This window comes from Theropithecus gelada, chromosome 11 (genome assembly GCF_003255815.1).
Source record: "Theropithecus gelada isolate Dixy chromosome 11, Tgel_1.0, whole genome shotgun sequence".
Classification (NCBI taxonomy): Eukaryota; Metazoa; Chordata; class Mammalia; order Primates; family Cercopithecidae; genus Theropithecus; species Theropithecus gelada.
In genome coordinates, this window is record NC_037679.1 from 35477931 (window position 1) to 35499159 (window position 21229).

Consider the following 21229-nt stretch of genomic DNA (forward strand, 5'->3'; position numbering starts at 1 on the left):
TTCATATGGATTTCGTGTATGTTTAATAGTAGGGTTTTTTTCTGGTGCTACTCGGGTTACATTACTCAATATCAAGTGGATTATATTGAGTGGATTATATTCCTGACATTTAGAAGTGAAGTGCTATTAGAGTTCTATTTAAGTGTACTATGGAGATACAGATTCAAACTTGTGTTTTTACTCTTAAAGTAACAGTGGGCTACCACTCTTACTCTGTAGCTTTTGGAGACATTCAACCTCTCTGAGCCTCAGCGTCTTCATGTATAAAATCTGGCTAACTTCCTCTTAAAGTTCTCATAGAGGATTCGAGAAGAATGAATATAAAGCACCAAGCAAAGCATACTTCAGGGATTCTCACTGTTGAATCCCTTTCAAGTCCTTTGCCATCCTTTGCAGCTATCCCTATCCCCCTAAAAGGGGGGATTAAAACAAATTAGCACTAATTTAGTCACCATATTGTATTAAAAGTCACTTGATCACCGTTTGCTTTTTAAAAAAATTTTATTTAGAAGCCTACTTGTAGAAGTTAGCATAATTTTACAGATTATTAGAAAAATTCAATTCTTTTCTCTCTGCAAACAGTTATAATAGGTTAGGAATAATAGATTAGAAATGTACTACATTACAAAACAGTAGCCTATAACTATCTGTACATTTACTGTGCACCTTAAGGAAAAGAATTTGACAGTGTGCTGTACTTACACTGCAGGTAACATATTTTTATTGTCACACAAAACTGACCAGTGGTAGTGCTTGTATTTATAAATGGCCATTAAACAGAATATTTAAACTCAGATGTATATTTAGCATGCTAAAAAGTGAAAAAAATTTCAGCTGAAGTTCTGTGGCTCATCAATTCAAATGTTTCATGACATTTTTTTCTTTAAATGAAAAATTTTGATATTGTAAAACAAATTACATAAATGCAAAAAGATATTTTCTAAATTTTTAGAAAGAATATTCACATTCATTTTGTCATGGGTTTCGTGTGGCTCTTGTAAATATATTAATCATATTAAGACGACACTGGTCCTATACAATTTTAACAGTCCATCTTCAATTAAAAACTGTAATAAAAATAAACAGTATGTAAAGAGTAACAAAAAGTAAATTAAATATACTAAACTCACACAACAGGTAGAATAAAATGAAACCAAATTACATAATGGCAGGTTATACATTTTAAAGAATCTCTTTCCACTTAGTCAAATAAGATAGAAACTGAAATGTAAACTTAACTGATTTCTGTGGGATTTTCCCCACTGGTTCGAATTGGAAAATTTGATATAAATCTAGTATTTTATTTCTGTACATTTAATATGATTCAATATAATCTGCAGTCTCATGTATGGCTTATCAATAATGCCATCATCACTGTATGTCAAACAGAAAACCTCACTGCTTACTAGAAATGCTAAACACTGGAAAAAATGGAATTTTATACATTTGTTTTCTTAAATTTTGACAGATATTCTTCAAAAAGTTAAAACTGCCTTCCACAAAATTTTGTGTGTATATGGCACAAGTTAACAGCCAAAAAGTGTGAAATCCATCGAAAAGGCACTGTTAACAATACTCAGAATAATCTGACAAGTCTACATCAATGTCTGAGTAAAGAATAGGTAAATAGACAAACCCTTATAAAAGATAGCATTATTGTTTAAATATAGCTATATAAAAAGAAATAAAGTGACACACAGAAATGACCCTTTTATGACAATTAAGCCTATAAACACCTTGAATCATATTATAGTTCTGTAACACAAAAAAATGACAAAAATATTTTCTTAAAGGCACAAAAGCATGAATATTAAATGAGAGTTGTATTTTACAAGGCCAACTTTTCAATGGAATGCAATTACCAGCTGAGCTGTGACAAAGAGTACACTGTACCTTTATAACTGATATAAAACAAAAAAGTACTAACATGAAATATAAGTAAAATATCTATTGCTGTAACTTAACATTTCACATGCTCTATTTATTGTTTTTTTTTTTACATGTCCTGGGCCAGCTACATCTTACTAAATGGTGGATGATGGCATAGTACATTTAACAGCTAAAAAGAAAATGCACATGTGAATAATTATTACTCAGTTAAATTTTCATGTAGGAAAATAACATTTGGATAAATGAAAAAAACTGGTCATAAATCCTAGAAACCCTCATGAGGCTCTCAGACAACTTGGAACCGTAAATCACATTATGAATCCATATGTGAAAGAAGATTAATTTCAGGCAAATAACATTCAAAGTCAATTACATATATGGCTACAAAGTTAGTAATTATGTGTTTTAAAGATTCATATAACTAAGTCTAGTACAAGCACTGATCTAAAATTAAGCCACCAATTCCTGAGTTTTGTGTTCAGTTCATAGAAAGAAACTCATACAACTAAAAGCATAAGAGGACTATTAGATTAGATGCATGCTTTTAGTGTATAAGGAACAGTCATGAATAACCCTGCTCTTTCTTAAGAAATAGTTTTTGACTCTTTGGGTAAGAACCCATAACATTTGCTCTAAAAAGAAATTTTAAAAATAAAGAACATAACTACCTATTTAGTCTTAGAAGATACCCATACAAATAAAATATTATTTGGACCAAATGAAAACAACATACACGTGGATAAGACCAAAGTCCTAAGAGGTGGGTCACCAATAAAAAAAATGTTAACAAGGTTTAATGATGAAATGACTTTTGTGATAAGCCAATCAAGTTGTATGTAATTAACTAAACCATAAAAAAGATGAAACTGTACAATATTTACAGAATATCATATATCAATGAATAGGCAGAGTGTAACAGAATGTGAATACAAACATTATATTGACAAATACAAAATATAACCAAAACTCCATTTGTTCTAATGTCATGAAAACACTGGGTATATTTATGCTTTTATCAATTTAAAACATCCTGTCACATGTACATATGGAATACAGCATTATTTTGCCAACAAAACATGGGAAATGGTTCTTCATAGAAACCTAAGGATACTTGAGATAGCTATATTGATTAGGGAAAAAAGCAGGCTCTTTTTATAATTTTGATTTTCATAATTTACCAATCAACCCTTGTATTTATCATGGCATAAATGATTGTAATTTTACCATTTCACAGCCTCCTCCTACAGAAAGGCAAATGTGGTGGGGGTGATTATTCTCTCTGACCTTCATTTTCATTAAAAAACATTTCAAAATCTATACTTTCAGGATTCTGAGATATATTTTAGAACAACATATTCCTAAACCTAACTACCTTGGCAAAAATTGCTTTCGAGGAATATAAATATTTCTGTAAAAATACAAAGTCAAAATATTAAACTGAAGAAACAAACAAAAAAACTTAGTTTGCCTTAGCCTGAACAATAGGAATCTTAAAGAATTGTGGTTTTGCCACAGAAAGAAGTTACTAAGAAGAGGGAGGATAATAAAAAATTAAACTTCAGAACTTGATACTCTTCGTAAATACTCAACTTATTGCACATTTTACAAAAACCAATTTTAATGTTCACATAAAGGCCACCACACAGTGTCTTTTCTTATTGCCTTTCTCTTTTTGGTTTTTGAAGTAAAATACTGGTTATAATTTTTTGTATCCTGCTTATTCACTGAACACATTAGAGTCTAAAGCTAAAATAAATTTTCATAACGAAAAAACATGAATTATCAGCACTTCAAATGCCCTACAAACATCTCTAGAATTTGGCCTATGTTATGAACCAGCTGACTTAAGAAAAACAAAAATAAGAAAAAAGGACAGCAATCAACTTTGACCACATTTTTTTCAGCAAGTGCTTAAGGTGGTATTATAATCAATCCAAGTAGTTGCACACCAGTGTTTTTATACTGATGTAAACAAAAGTATATATATTTACCTGGATCTATAGATATTAAATTCTAGGGGTTAAAAAAAATCTTATGTAAACTTTTAAAAAAGCAATTTGCCATTTATCTCTCTCAGTGTATTCATTTTGACTATTCATACTTTTTCTTTCCTTCTAAGAAGACAATTGAGCTGAGTGCTTTGCAAATGATTTTAACAGTAGTGTATTGAATTAATTATGTCTATTTTTCCATCATTTCTCAATCTGTAATTCCTTACTGATAAAAGTTTTGTGCCTGTTTTATGAAGAAAACAGATTACATATATTTATAAGATTGATAGCATTTTTTGTTATGAACAATGTTAACATTATATCTCAGAACATACTATAGAATACAAAGACTACTATCAGGTAAGAGTACATAAGAGACAATTGTGTATACATGTGGGTTTATTATACTCACATGTAGACACATTCTCACAAAAGCTAGAAATGTCCTGGCACTTAACACATAGCTCACTTTAATAATCAAATAGGATAGCTCTTGTTTCAGTGTGAAGATAAAAGATACGAAAAGTCAATACCTCTACATTTATCTCCTAGGTTTTTTGTTTTCAGAATATTGTGATTTTTAATAAAGACCAAACCAACTTGAACACTGGTCCCAGGCCAAATCAGATCTTTCTAGTTCACTGATTCAATGGCAGAGAACTTCTACTTGAACATGAAATTTATTATGACTTGAAGCAAAATCAGGAGGAAAATGATGAAGTAGTCTTTTTGTTGCAGAAAATAATCTGTGGCAGGTGTGCTTGAAACTAAATGATTTCGAAGAGCCATAATATTTCTACAAAAATAAGCAACAACAAATTTTATAATGATTTGCCAGAAATGTTGGCATAGAGCCCACAATTTGATATTATACACTCACAGAGCACTTAATAATTTTTAGTTGCTGGGTAATGGGGTGGTATGTAGGGGCTGGGGGAGGGGTCTGAGACTGCAAAGAGGAATACTTAAGGGCTCAGAGAGTAAATATTTACCCACTGTTATGGATGCATTTCAATATTTCAGCTGATGCATTCCAATGAAATAATAGCCATGCACAGAAGGCACTATAGAGGCCTTTGTTAACTGACTTTCTCAGAAACAACCCCACCTCCACAGGCAACTCAGCTACATTCCTAGCATACTACAGGAGTAATAAAGTGATTCCAATTCTACCCTCACAGAGAAAAAACCTCTCCTCCCTTCCCAAGTATTTTAGTGATGGAGGAATTTCATAAGTGTCAAACATCAGGTGATAGAAACTAACATTCTATTTTAACTTAGCTAAATGTTATAAAAATATGAAGTTTGCATATGATTTCCCACATAACAGGATCCTTAACTACTCCTTGGTCTCAAAGGAATAGTAACTGTTAGTATATTACCTTTTAATTTCTTCCTGTGTTTGTTTTATAGATTCGATGGAACTCTGAATGTCTCCCAGTTCTATTCCTTTCTTTCTTCTTGTACTTGGTTTTACTGATTGAGCTAAAAAGACATTTAGAATGAAGCTGAAACTATAAAAATAATCTACAGTTCAATTTAATGTTTCTCATGTAATAAAAATTTTCCTGGGCATTTGTTTTTGTAGCCTAGAGATTAGCATAGTAATATGAATACTCTGCACTTTTGAAGTTTCAAACACATCATTGCAACACTAGAACACTACAAATATATTTAAAGAACTACACAGTTGAATTGTGGATGGCACCAGTTTTATTTTTTAACTAATTAAAACAGAAATAATTCATTAGAAAATATATATTAACTTGAAGAAGGTATTACTCTTTTCTGTTCCTTGCCCATTTGCCTACCTCTGAAGAAGTTAGCTTCTTGAGCCCTTTTTTCAATATTTTATTGTTAGTGTTTAGTTACCCAAACTTTAAATCCCTTTCGACACTTCTGCAAATTTTTACTGCCAATCAGCAAGCTGTATATGTTTTTCCAAATTCCCTCTCATATGCATTCCTTCCTTTCCATTTTGGTTCAGATCCTACTTAACCTCTCTACAAGTCTCAGCTTTCTCACTTTAAAAATAGGGATAATAATACCAGACTTCACAGGGTTGTTATAAGGTGTATTTAACATACAGTCTGGCACATATTAATTACTCAGTAAATGTCTGCTGATACGTTATAGTTATATAGTAAAGTGGATGACAGAGTGAATTAAGGAGCCAAAAAAAATCTGCATATATAACATACATATACCTACTTATGGGGTATGTGACCTTAGGCAGGTTAACTTGTGTCTCAGTTTCTTTTCTTGTAAAATGGGAATAACAATAATACAACCAATACTCTCTTCTAACACACTGGGATGCCATGTGACTCCTGCTTTTAAACCCTTATTTGTTTCATTCCTCTAACTACTCGAGTATGTTACCTCACCCCACTCCCCAAGCCTAGACTGCTATAATCCATTAGAAATCCTAATAATTCATCAGAATTCTAAGAACTTTCCCTCGAATTGAATTGAGCTCCCTCTCCTTTAAACTGGTTATCGCTTGTCATCTAATTTCTTAGTAATCTACCATTTATTCACCTCTAGTGTTATCTTTATAGGTTAAAATGGGCTCCGTAGTTCAGTGTAAACTCAGTAGAGATTATGGCTTAAAGTTTTTTTTTTCTTTTTTTTGGTCATAATATCACAAACCACTTTAATCCTTTCATGATTATATCTCAATGTAGTTCAAGATAGTTTACACATTATCTGACTAGAATAAGAATGGAGTACAATTTAATCTAGCAGTTCCTAAGTTTTATATTTTTATTGTCTGTCACTTCCCAACACTACAGTAATATATTCTGGAAATGAAAAACATTTTTGAAGCATGGAAGTGAGCTCAAAGCTCAAAAAATGCTTCTGAATTCAATCTAGGGAACCATCAACAATTTTTCAGAGGTTAACAAGGCATAAGAGGTAGCTATTACCTAGAGTGTGGGTTTTTTTTGTTTTTTTTTGTTTTTTTTGAGACAGGGTCTAACTTTGTCACCCAGGCTGGAGTTCAGTAGTGCGATCTCGGCTCAGTGCATCTTCTCCCTCCTGGGTTCAAGCAATTCTCGTGCCTCAGGCTCCCAAATAGCTGGGATTACAGGTGTGCACCACCGCACCTGGCTGATTTTTTCCTATTTTTAGTAGAGACGGGGTTTCGCCATGTGGGCCAGGTTGTTCTTGAACTCTTGGCCTCAAGTGATCTGCCCACCTTGGCGTCCCAAAGTACTGTGATTACAGGCGTGAGCCACCACACCCGCCCTAGAGTGTGGTTTTTATTTAGGTGTCTCCTCTTTTTCATTTTCTGTTTCTTTACCTTGCGTCCTTGTCTCACAACTTATCTATGATCTAGAATCGCTTTTGTACCTCAACCCTGCCCCAACCAAATCATGTAACTTCTTGAGTTAATATGAAAAACCATATTCATATCAAATTGTGTAGTAATTAAAAAAAATTAGACTCTCATTAGTCTGCAATAAATGTTTTTACCTTCACTTCCAGAGGAGTCTTGGATGTCAGGTTCTGGGGAGGAATAGCCTTTTGCTACTTTCTTCTGTTGCCTGGTTGGCTTATGTTTCATTTTGGGGACATTAACCTAAAGAAAAAAATAACTATTTTGTGAATTTGCACTGTATTTTGGACTGAAGACCAATTGTGTACAACTGTCAAAATTATCTGCACATAGGCATGATATTCAGAAAAAAAAGACAACAATGAAATAGTCTAATTCAAATTTAACAAAGGTGATGCGCTTATGCAATCAAATGATCTTATTTTAATAGGAAGTAATTTGGCACAAATGTCAAAAAGTAAAATACACAACAAACAGTATACCCAGTCTCTCACACTAAAGAGGTACCCATCACTATCAGTTTATATCCAGGGATATTTTTATGTATACATAAACAAATACGAATATAGATCCCCCTACCTCTGACTGCACCAGCTAGTATCTCTAGTAGAATGTTAAGTAATAGTGTGTATAAATTATATTTATCTTGTTCCTGATGTTAGAAACATTCCCACTGAATGATGCTGGGTTTCCAGTAAAACTGTTTATTTACTTTTAATCACATCTGGGTAGTACAGAAAGTATCTTATAATAAATAAAAATGATACTATTATTTTGTAGAGCATTATTTTAACTTATTGAAAGCATTTAAATGGATGCACAAGATTCAAAAGTATACGAAACCATCAACTATGACTAAATTTTCCTTAGAATAATAAACTTTGGACTCTATCCTATTAATAGATTTGTAATTTTGGTGTTCAGTATTAAACTTAAAAACCTAAATGCAAGATTAGAAACTAGAATCAGAAAGACAAGATGTATTAGTCCATTTTTATGCTGCTGATAAAGACATTCCTGAGACTGGGACGAAAAGGAGGTTCAATTTGACTTATAGTTCCACACGTCTGCGGAGGTCGCAAAATCATGGCAGATGGCAAAAGGCACTTCTTACATGGTGGCAGCAAGACAGAATGAGGAAGATGCAAAACTGGAAACCTCTGATAAAACCATCAGATCCCGTGAGACTTATTCACTACCACAAGAATAATATAATATGGGGGAAACAGCTCCCATGATTCAAATGATCTCTCACCAAGTCCCTCCCATAACACGTGGGAATTATGGGAGTACAATTCAAGATGAGACTTGGGTGGGGACACAGAGCCAAATCATATCATTCTACCCCTAGCCCCTCCAAATCTCATGTCCTCACATTTCAAAACCAATCATGCCTTCCCAACAGTCCCCCAAAGTCTTAATTCATTTCAGGTTCTTAGAGACCTACAAAGAGACTTAGACTCTCACACAGTAATAGTGGGAGACTTTAACACTCCACTGTAAATATTAGATCAACGAGACAGAAAATTAACAAGGATATTTAGGACTTGAACTCAGCCCTGGATCAAGCAGCCCTAATAGATATCTACATAACTCTCCACCCGAAATCAACAGAATACGCATTCTTCTCAGCACCACATCACACATATATTAAAACTGACCATATAATTGGAAGTAAAACACTCCTTAGCAAATGCAAAAAAACGGAAATCATAACAAAAAGTCTCTCAGACCACAGCGCAATCAAATTAGAACTCAGGATTAAGAAACTCACTGAAAACCACACAACCACCTGGAAACTGAATAACCTGCTCTTGAATGACTACTGGGTAAATAACGAAATTAAGCCAGAAATAAGTAAGTTCTTTGAAACCAATGAGAACAAAGATACAACGTACCAGAATCTCTGGGACACAGCTAAAGCAGTGTTTAGAGGGAAATTTATAGCACTAAATGCCCACAGGAGAAAGTAGAAAAGATCTGAAATCAACACCCTAACATCACAATAAAAAGAACTAGAGAAGCAAGAGCAAACAAATTCAAAAGCTAGCAGAAGACAAGCAATAACTAAGATCAGAGCAGAACTGAAGGAGATACAGACATGAAAAACCCTTCAAAAAAATCAATGAATCCAGGAGCTGGTTTTTTGAAAAGATTAAGAAAACAGACCACTAACCAGACTAATAAATAAGAAAAGAGAGAAGAATCAAATACACACAATAAAAAATGATAAAAGGGAGGTCACCACTAATCCCACAGAAATACAAACCACCATCAGAGGATACTATAAACACCTCTACGCAAATGAACTAGAAAATCTAGAAGAAAGAATAAATTCCTGCACACATCCACCCTCCCAAGACTAAACTAGGAAGAAGTCGAATCCCTCAATAGACCACTAACAAGTTCTGAAATTGAGGCAGCAATTAATAGCCTACCAAATCAAAAAAAGCCCAGGACCAGACGGATTCACAGCTGAATTGTACCCGAGGTACAAAGAGGAGCTGGTACCATGCCTTCTGAAACTATTCCAAACAAAAGGAAAAGAAGGACTCCTCCCTAACTCATTTTATAAGGCCAGCATCATCCTGATGCCAAAACCTGGCAGACACAACAAAAAAACTTTCAGGACAATATCCCTGATGAACATCGACGCAAAAATCCTCAATAAAATACTGGCAAACCGAATCCAGCAGCACATCAAAAAGCTGATCCACCAAGATCAAGTCGGTTTCATCCTTGGGATGCAAGGCTGATTCAACATATGCAAATCAATAAACTTAATCCATCACATAAACAGAACCAAGGACAAAAACCACATGATTATCTCAATAGATGCTGAAAAGGCCTTTAATAAAATTCAACACCCCTTCATGCTAAAAACTCTCAATAAACTAGGTATCGATGGAACGTATCTCAAAATAATAAGAGCTATTTATGGCAAACCCACAGTCAATATCATACTGAGTGGGCAAAAGCTGGAAACATTCTCTTTGAAAACCAGCACAAGACAAGGATGCCCTCTCTCACCACTCCTATTCAACATAGTACTGGAAGTTCTGGCCAGGGCAATCAAGCAAGAGAAAGAAATAAAGGGTATTCAAATAGGAAAAGAGGAAGTCAAACTGTCCCTGTTTGCAGATGACATGATTGTATATTTAAAAAACACCATTGTCTCAGCCCAAAATCTGCTTAAGCTGATAAGCAGCTTCAGCAAAGTCTTAGGATACAAAAAAATCAATGTGCAAAAATCACAAGCATTCTTACACACCAATAACAGACAGAGAGCCAAATCATGAGTGAACTCCCATTCACAGTTGCTACAAAGAATAAAATACCTGGGAATACAACTTACAAGGGATGTGAAGGACCTGTTCAAGGAGAACTACAAACCACTGCTCAACGAAATAAAAGAGGACACAAACAAATGGAAGAACATTCCATGCTCATGGATAGGAAGAATCAATATCGTGAAAATGGCCATACTGCCCTAAGTAATTTATAGATTCAATGCTATACCCATCAACCTACCACTGACTTTCTTCACAGAATTAGAAAAAACTACTTTAAATTTCACATGGAACCAAAAAAAAGCCCATATAGCCAAGACAATCCTAAGCAAAAAGAACAAAGCTGGAGGCATCACGCTACCTGACTTCAAACTGTACTACAAGGCTACAGTAACCAAAACAGATATATAGACCTATGTAACAGAACAGAGGTCTCAGAAATAATGCTACACATCTACAACCATCTGATCTTGGACAAACCTGACACAAACAAACAATGGGGAAAGGGTTCCCTATTTAATAAATGGTGCTGGGAAAACTGGCTAGCCTTATGCAGAAAACTGAAACTGGTCTCCTTCCTTACACCTTATACAAAAATTAACTCAAGATGGATTAAAGACTTAAACATAAGACCTAAAACCATAAAAACCCTAGAAGAAAACCTAGGAAATGCCATTCAGTACACAGGCATGGGCAAAGACTTCATGACTAAAACACCAAAAGCAATGGCAACAAAAGCCAAAATTCACAAATGGGATCTAATTAAACTAAAGAGCTTCTGCACAGCAAAAGAGTCTATCGTCAGAGTGAACAGGCAACCTACAGAATGGGAGAAACTTTTTGCCATCTATCCATCTGACAAAGGCTAATATCCAGAATCTACAAGGAACTTAAACAAATTCATGAGAAAAAAAAAAAAAACAACAACAACACCATGGAAAAGTGGGCAAAGGATATGAACAGACACTTCTCAAAAGTAGACATTTATGCAGCCAACAAACATATTTAAAAAATCTCATCATCACTGGTCATTAGAGAAATGCAAATCAAAACCACAATGAGATACCATCTCATGCCAGTTAGAATGGCAATTATTAAAAAGTCAGGAAACAAGAGATGCTGGAGAGCAGGTGGAGAAATGGAACGCTTTTACACTGCTGGTGGGAGTGTAAATTAGTTCAACCATTGTGGAAGACTGTGGCGATTCCTCAAGGATCTAGAACTAGAAATACTATTTGACCCAGCAATCCCATTACTGGGTATATACCAAACGATTATACATCATGCTACTATAAAGACACATGCGCACGCATGTTTATTGTGGCACTATTCACAATAGCAAAGACTTGGAACCAACCCAAATGCCCAACAGTGATAGACTGGATAAAGAAAATCTGGCATATACACACCATGGCATACTATGCAGCCATAAAAAAGGATGAGTTAATGTCCTTCACAGGGACATGGATGAAGCTGAAAACCATCATTCTCAGCAAAGTAACACAGGAACAGAAAACCAAACACCACATGTTCTTACTCATAAGTGGGAGCTGAACAATGAGAACACATGGGCACAGGATGGGGAACATCATACACTGGGACCTATTGGTGGGTCGGGGGGTAGGGGAGGGATAGCATTAGGAGAAATACCTAACATAGATGACGGGTTGATGGGTGTAGCAAACCACCATAGCATGTGTATACCTATGTAACAAAACTGCACATTCTGTGCTTGTATCCCAGAACTTAAAGTATAATTAAAATTAATTAATTAATTAATTAATTGACCATGGATGTCTAGCTTGACATTTAGACACTCAATTCTATTCCATTGGTCAATAAGCCTGTTCTTACATAAGTACCACATTCCTTCGATTACTGTAGCTTTATAGTAAGTTTTGAAATCGAAAAGTGAGAGTTCTCTTTATACTTCTTTTTCAAAATTGTTTCGGCTATTTGTGGTCCCTTGCAATTCCATGTGAATTTGAGGATCTGCTTTCCCATTTTTGCAAAAAAAGGTTTGTAACATTGACAGGGATTGTGGCGAATCAGTGGGTTGCTTTGAGTAGTACTGTTATATTCTTATTTTTTTGAGACAGGGTCTCACTCTCACCCAGGCTGGAGTATAGTAGTGCCGTCACGACACTGCAGCCTTGACCTCTCTGGGCTCAGGAGATCCTCCCACCTCAGCCTCCCAAGTAGCTGAGACTACAGGCATGTGCCACCATGCCCAGCTAATTTTTCTATTTTTTGTAGAGCCAGAGTTTTGCCATGTTGTCCAGTCTGGTCTCAAACTCCTGGGCTCAAGCAATTCCTCTGCCTCAGCCTCCCAAAGTGCTGAGGTTACAGGCATAAGCCACTGTGCCTGGCCAAAATCTTAACAATATTAACCTTTTCTACCTGAGAATATGAGGTGTCTTTCCCTTTATTTAAATGTTCTTTCATTTCTTTAGCAATGTTTTATAGTTTTCACTGTAGAAGTCTTTCAGTTCCTTGGTTAAATTTGTTCTTTTAGATGCTATCATTGAATTGCTTTCTTAATTTCGAGAGTTTTTACTGTTAGAAACATAACTGATTTTTGTGTGTTGATCTTATTCCCAGCAATTTTTCTTAAGTTCATTAGCTCTAGTAGCTTTCTATGGATTCTTTGGGATTTTCTATATATAGGATAATGTCACCTGTTAATTAGAGATAGTTTTACTTCTTTGTTTCCAATTTTGATGACTTCTCTTTTTTTTTCTTGCTCTAGATAGAACTTCCAGTACAATGGCAAATAGGAGTGGTGAAAGTGGGAATGTTTGTCTTGTTCCTGATGTTACGGGGAAGGCTTTCAACCTGTCACCACTGAGTCTACTATTTGTGGGTTTTTCATGCATGCCCTTAATCATGTTGAGGAAGTCTCTTCTCTTCCTAGTTTTATGAGGTCTTTCTTTTGATTATGAAAGGGTGATGGATTTTGTCAAATGCTTTCTCTATGTCAATTGAGATGACCATGTGATTTCCCCCCTTCTTAATGTGATATATTACATTGATTTTCTTACGTGGAACCAACCTTGCATTTCTGGAATAAATTCCACTTGGTCATGGTGTGTAATCTTTCTAATATGCTACTGAATTTTGTTTGCTACTATTTTGTTAAGGATGTATGAATCTTACTTATAAAGGTTATTGTTTGTAATTTTATTTTCTTGTGATGTCTTTATCTGGCTTTGACATTAGGGTAATGTTAGCTTCAGAGAATAAGTCAGTAAATGTTCCCATCTCTTCTAGTTTTTAGAGTTTGAGAAGGATTTGTGCTTGTTATTTAAAGTTTTGTAGAATTCACCAGTGCAGCCATCTGATCTTGAATTTTTCTTTGGAGGTTTTTGGTTACTGATTCCATCTCTTTATTGTTACAGCTCTATTGAGATTTTCTGTTTCTTTTTGAGTCAGTTTATGTAATTTGTGAGTTTCTAGGGATTTGTTGGCATACAATTATTCATAGTGTTCTCTCATAATCCCTTCTATTTCTTTATGATTGGTAGTAACATCGCCACTTTAATTGCTGATTTTAGTCATTTGTTGTCTTCTTTCTTGCTTCCTCAGCCTAGCTGATGGTTTATTGATTTTCTTTATTTTTATCAAAGAGCAACTTTTGGTTTGGTTTCACAAATTCTATTTTTTTCCTACTCTCTATTCTGTTTATCTGTACTCTAATCTTCATTATTTTCTTCTTCTGCTAGCTTTGGGTTTAGTTTTTTCTTCTTTTTCCAGTTTCTCATGGTATGAAGTAAGGTTATTGATTTGAGATCCCTTTTAATGTAGATGTTCACAGATATATATTTTCCTTACCTCTGCTGCATCTCGTAAGTTTTGCTATACTGTATTTTTGTTTTCACTTGTCTAAGTATTACCTAATTTCCCTTGTGTTTTTCTTTGACCCATTGAGTTTTTTTTGTTTTGTTTTGTTTTGTTTGTTTCTGAGATAGAGTCTCACTCTGTTGCCCAGGCTGGAGTGCAATGGTGTGATCTCGGCTCACTACAACCTCCGTCTCCCAGGTTTACATGATTCTCATGCCTCAATCACCTGAGTAGGTGGGATTTACTGAGACATGTTATATGGTGTAACATATGGTCTATCCTGAAGAATGTTCCATGTATACTTGAGAAGAATGTGCATTCTTCCGTGGTTGGGTGGATTGTTCTGTGTGTCTGCTAGGTCAAGTTGGTTTACAGTGTGGTTCAAGTTATCCATTTCCTCCTTATTGATCTTCTATCTAGAGGTTCTACCCATTGCTAAAAGTAATTTACTGAATTTTCCATCTATTGTTATAGAGCTGTTTCTATCTTCCAATTCTGTCAGTTTGCTTTGTATATTTTGGGGCTCTGTTGATTGGTGTGTATATACATATATATGAATTGACCCTTTTATCAATACGCCATGTTCCTTTTTGTCTCTTGTAACAAGTTTTGACTTAAAGTCTATTTAGTCTAACATTAGTATAAACACCTCAGTTTTCCTTTGGTTACTATTGGCCACCTCAGTTTTCCTTTAGTTGCTATTTTGCACATAATATTATTTTCTAACCTTTCATTTTACTCTGTCTATGGATCTAAAGTGAATCTCCTGTACACAGCATATAGTTGGGTTATGTTTATTTTAATCAATTTTTACAATTTGTCTTTTGCTCAGAGAGTTTAATCTATTTACATTTTAAAGTGACTATGGATAAGCACTTCTGATTTTGCTACTTTCTATATGTCATATATGTTTTTTGTTTCTTATTTACTCCATTACTGCCTGCTTTTGTGTTTATTTCTTGTAGTAAACTGTTTTGATTCCCTTCTCATTTTCTTTTGTGTGTATTTTTTAAGGTATTTTATTTGTGGTTACTATGGGGATGACATTTACACCTACCTCTACAACAATCTAGTTTGAGTCGATACCAACTTAACTTCAGTAGTACACAAAAACTTTCCTCCTATACAGCTCCATCCTCTCTGCTTTTATGTTGTAACAAACTATATCTTTATACATTGTATGTCTGATAACAAAGATATGTAATTATTTTTCATTCATTTATTTTTTAAGTCCTGTAGGAAATAAAAGATGACTTACAAACTAAAATTACAACAGCACTAGCTTTTATATTTGCCCAACTATTTACTGAAAATATTACTTCATACAGCTTTGAGTTTCATTTTATTCTGAAGGATTTCCCTTAGCATTTTTTTGTAGGGCAGGTCTAGTGGTAATGAACTCCCTCAGCTTTTATCTGGGAATGTCTTAATTTCTCCCCCATTTTTGAATGACAGTTTTGCCAGATATAGAATTCTTGATTGACAAGTTTTTTCTTCTACCACTTTAAATATGTCATCTCATTGCCTTCTGGCCTCCATGGTTTCTATGAGAAATCGGTTGTTAATCCTATGGATGATCCCTGATGTATGTGATAAGTTGCTTCTCTCTGCTGGTTTTAAGACTCTCTTTGGCTTTTGACAGTTTGCCGTGGTGTGGTTCTCTCTGAGATCATCCTACTTGGAGTTTGTTCAGCTTCTTGAATTTGTAGATTTATATCTTTCACCAAATTTAGGGATTTGGGGGTCTTCTTTCCTTAAATATTCTTCATTTGTTTCTCTGTCTTCTCTCTGTAGAACTCCCATAATGCAATGATAACCCATTTGATGGTGTCCCACAGGTCCTTTAGGCTCTGTTCATGTCACTTCATTCATTTTTCTTTCTCCTCCTCAGACTGGATAATTTCCATGATCTTATCTCTAAGTTTCCTGATCCTGTCTTATGCTTGCTTATATTTGCTTTTGAATATCTCTGGTGAATTTTCATTTTCATTATACCTTTCAGCTCCAGAATTTGTTTGGCTCCCTTGAGTAACTTGTCTTTACTGATTTTCTCAGAGATGAGTGCCTGTGTAAGTCCTTCAGGTAGTATCCTGACAGCTTAGGACAGACATACACAATTGTGTCTGAGGTCCACTCTGTTCCTTCTGGAACTAGGAACTTACACTGGCAATGCAGGGGCCCTTCAAGACTGCTACTGCACTGGGAAGGACCTGGGGCAAGGGCAGGAAAAATGCCATAAAGCTTTCCTCTCTTTGCACTTTCTTGATCCAGTGTTCACTTGGTTGCTGAACACCTCTGACTGTTTTCCAGAGTTCTGGCAAACTGAGTTGACAGTTTTTGCTTGTTTTCTGATGTTTTTTTGGGGTAACAAGAGTTCAGAGCTGCCTATTTTGCTCACCCCAAATTTTACATTTTGAAACCAAATTTTAAATGTTGGTTGTTACAGATACTAAAGATTTAACAAATTTATGTATCTAGTGTATCTGGTTTTTTATTACATACCATTGGAGTACGATGTTTCACCTTGGTCTGAATAACACCATCTTTTTCAAATTGTATCATATCATTAAGTGGGTCCCATGGTCGGGTACTACATAAATGAAAAAAAAAAATACCATTTGCTCAATGACTAAACAAAGAACTTTAAAATTTTCTATTATATGATTCAATTTTATTAATAATTATATACGTAGTTCTAATAATGAGATTTCCCCATATCTAATCTTTGGACCCTCATTTTATAGGCTAACTACTATCATAGAGTCAAGCTTATAATGAATGCAAAACCAAGTTTAAAAATCTCACACTAATATACATGGTTTAATTAAAAACTACTCCAGCAACAAATATTCTAGAAATAAAAGCAATAAACCATGCTAATAATATACTGTTTGAAATACACTATTTTAAGTTACTTACTCTGCAAACTTGTAATGCCATTCTCCTGTGAGTGGATCAAGTTCAAATAATTTGCAAGACCATTCTTCATTTTTTGTTTTCCGATCTCTGGCAGCTTGTCTTTGAGCTTCTTCCAAAATGTACTTCTCTTGGGTAGCTTCAGTTTGGTCTTTGGCATTTATGGCTCGAGTTACCCGTTGCCAGAGTCTAATACATGTGCAAAAATAGTATTAAAAATGCAACAGAAAATAAAATCTATATAGAACAGGCTTCAATCCCCTTGTAGAGAAAAAAATGCTCACATGAATTTCTGGCTTTGACAACACTTATGCTCATAGGCTTAGAAATGAGTCAAGATATAAATTCAGTCCCTTGAGTAGAGAGAGGGACTCTCTATGAACTAAGTTCATAAGTGGAGACTAATTTTATTTTTACTTGGCAAGAGAAACTTACTATATAGACTCTAAAACTCATGGTAATAAGTGTTGCTGGCTCAAGATGATAGGAATGTAATGAAGGTAAAGTTCAGGAATCTATGCTTTAAGCAAGCTTCCTAGATGATTCTTACACTGTTTAACATCCACTGGCTTCAGAAAGATCCATTAACGTAATGCAGTGCTTCTCAAGTTTGGATCCATGAATTATCAGAGAACTTTTATAATCAGAATCTCTGGGGTCAGGCCCAAGTATTGATACATTTTTTAAATGTTTCCCCAAAATATTTTAATGTATTGCCAGTGTTGAGAACCACTGGTTTAACAGAAAAGACTACTGAGGTAAAATGATATCCTCTACTAGTTCTTTCTTCTGTTAAATAAAAGTATGTCTATATCCTACCCATCTAGAAAGGCAGCATGTTAAAACCAGAAGAAAAGGCTTTGGGATCAGATAGACTTGAGTCAAGTCCTAGAGCTGCCACTTCTTAGCTGGTGCACTTAAAGTTATTTATCCTAAGTCTCATTTCCTCATCTTCAAATATGCTGAATTATACACTCTCAAAAATTATCCTATGTATGCCTTGGCAAAGCTTATCTCTGGATAAAGAACATCAAGTGGTTATGGCAGAATATTTAGAACTGGTACATACACATTCTTCCATCTTTGACAACCTTAATTTTGAGTGTAGAAAGGAAGGTACATACACACTTGAATTCTCATGAGAGAGAATAATATGTATGTGGGAACATGTAGGGAGGACTAAGTTGCATAATGAGTGTTTAGTGCCTAGCAAAGTATCTTTTATACATAAGTCTCTTTCTCTTAACACAAAGATATAATAACAATAAAATGGGGAATGTGTATATAATATTTTTGATTCAAAAAAGTTCATGACTTAAGAACAGAAATGATAGCCTTAATTATTATCCAACTAATAAGTCCTTTAGAAGCCAGTCCATCCAGTAACTTTATTTTTGTTTCAGAGAATGGTACAGAAGTAGATTCTGCACCATTCCCTTTACCTAGGGTTCTAATGCCTAAACTAGGTTAGAAAACAGTTGCCAGGTAGAAACTAAGAGTCACTAATTAGTCCTGTAATCTTATTTAAACAAAAACTTTTTTTTTTTTAAGGTTCTGGAGAAGTTGATAAAGAAAAACATGAGTAGTTTTGAGGTACAGAAAAGCAAGACGATATATATTATATTTATTTGACATTCTTATACACAGAAACAGAATACTGTCACATTCCACAAATGATAAACTATTTTGCTGAATTAAGATATGACAGAAGAAAGGTGACAAAATGACCATTTCATTAAGGAATTGAAAAACTACTCTCTGATCCTTATGAAGTTAGCTGTAAAACAGTATACTTACTTCTCTGATTCAAAATCTCCCTGTTCTTCAAATCTTACAGTGTGCCTTATTAATCTCCATTGCTTAATGTCAGGTGTTGGATTCCAGAAAACCTCTGAATTATCAGTCTTTTTATCAGTAATAAAAACTTCACTATCCTATATTTAAAGAAATTCAAAATTAATGTAGAGAATTATACTTAGAAGGCAATTTTATAGTATAGTAATATGATGGTGAGAATTTCTTTTGGTTAATCCTCCAGTTAAAAACATTTTTAAAAACAAATGTAACTAGCACTTTTCCAAAAGCCCCATGTTGCTTATCATTTTTATAAAAACATTAAGATTGAATACATAATACTAGTTAATGAAAAAGAATTTGGTTGAATATCCAGTTTGTGATATTTCACAAGTTTTACTTCATAAATTTCAAACATTACATGCAAAGCCTCAATAACCATCTCCAAACTGTCAAAGTAGAGCATAGTATTTGTTGCAGCTACAATGAGATGCTATTGACTATCCATGGTTTCAATATACTCATACATACACATACACATCCCTCTGAAAGAGGCTTTCCTAGCATTAAAAATTTGAGGTCTATCTCTATCGAATAATCTTTCTGTCTAAGAGATGGTCTTACTCTCTTGTGTAGGCTGGAGTGCAGCCGTGCTATCTACCTTATCTATCTAATCTATTTTACCTATCCAATTTATCTACCTGTCTATCCATCCTTCTCTTTCTCTCTCTCACCCTCATCTCTCTCTCTCATCTATATCTATCTGAGACAGGGTCTTGCTCTCTCACCCAGGCTGGAGTGCAGTAGCACAATCATGGCTCACTGCAGCTTTCACCTCCCAGGCTCAAGCAATCTTCCTGCCTTGGCTTCCTGAGTAGCTGGGACAGGCATGTGCCATCATGCCCATCTAATTTTTTTATTTTTATTTTTAGTAGAGAAGAGGTCTCGTTATGTCACCCAGGCTGATCTCAAACTCCTGAGATCATGCAATCCTCCTACCTCAGCTTTCCAAAGTGCTGGAATTATAGGTGTGAGTCACCCCACCTAGACAGAAATTTCGTTTTTTAAAAATGACTGCTACTTTTTTTCCAGAAGATGCTCAGATTTAAGGCAATTAAAAAAAATTTTCAGAGTGTATGTGGCCACTTAGCGGAGTCCCTAAATACAGTTTCACTTTCTCATATTTCTCAACATTTTCTGCTTACTGTATGCAGCAAGGAGCATATACTCAGTGCTCATAGTACGGTATATCCATGCAGTGCCATGATTCTTTTTATTCATTTAAGTGTCTCTTAACAAAATTACATAAATATGAATTTAGGTTAGCACAGAAGTAAATAAAAACCATTGCTCTCGTACACCACTATATCCTTTCCATGTTCCACTGAAAGGAATATAACTAATTGGAACTATGCCTCTTTCTTCTATGTGAGAGGCAGTAGAGTGCTGTGCATAAAAGCACAGCCCTGGAGCCAGGGTTCCTGGGCTTTAATTCTTGTTCCACCACTTACTTTGAGCAAATTATGTGAACTCTCTGTGCCTCAGTGTCCTCTTCTATAAAATGGGGACAATAATAAACAATAATAAAATGGTCATGGCACCTATATACTCACCTCATAGGGTTATATGTTATAAATATTAAATCAGTTAATATGAGTAACATTCTTAAATAATGCAGTAAGTCATATATATAAGTGTTAGCTATTTCTACTGATTTTAAAGTTTTGGAAATAAAATATTACATAAAATTCATTATTGTTGATAACAGATCAACACCAAAATATCTGCTATTAAGCTGATGCTTATGTTAAATAGTGATGTTTTCAGCAATGGAATAAGTTTTAAATTTTAAATGTGATTGTTATTTTTTTTTCCCACAGAATAAAATCCTTTACAAAAATATGTACTCTCTCCCCTCCAGCTCACATACTCTTCCTCAAGGAGACCTTGCCACTCTCCCAGTGAGAAGTGGGATCTATATTTCTTCTCCTTGAATTTGGGTGGTCTTACAATTCTCCAAATAATAGACGACAGTGGAAGTAAAATTCTTTACAATACAAAATACTTACCCAATGACCTTCCAAAGTAGCTAGGACTTCTTTTCCCAGTTTAAGTTTCCCTGATATTTGATTAACACAGTCACTACTCCCTAGGAATGGCTTTCA

At 34.6% G+C, this 21229-nt stretch overlaps 1 protein-coding gene across 6 annotated transcripts in view; it reads right to left on the reverse strand.

Moving 5' to 3' along the window:
• Positions 1-482: 482 nt before the first annotated feature.
• OSBPL8 (oxysterol binding protein like 8) overlaps positions 483-21229 on the reverse strand; it is a 222126-nt gene continuing 201379 nt past the window's right edge. For 4 of the 6 annotated variants that reach the window (XM_025401400.1, XM_025401395.1, XM_025401401.1 and 1 more), the window contains 7 exons: positions 21134-21223; positions 19068-19204; positions 17274-17459; positions 16857-16944; positions 7362-7467; positions 5264-5366; positions 483-4677 (listed from right to left, as the gene is read on the reverse strand). In XM_025401400.1, coding sequence (XP_025257185.1) covers positions 4545-4677; positions 5264-5366; positions 7362-7467; positions 16857-16944; positions 17274-17459; positions 19068-19204; positions 21134-21223 — 843 coding nt within the window. In that variant the 3' untranslated portion in view covers positions 483-4544. The remainder of the gene's footprint in view (positions 4678-5263; positions 5367-7361; positions 7468-16856; positions 16945-17273; positions 17460-19067; positions 19205-21133; positions 21224-21229) is intronic. The other 2 variants (XM_025401397.1, XM_025401396.1) reach the window with 1 other exon arrangement.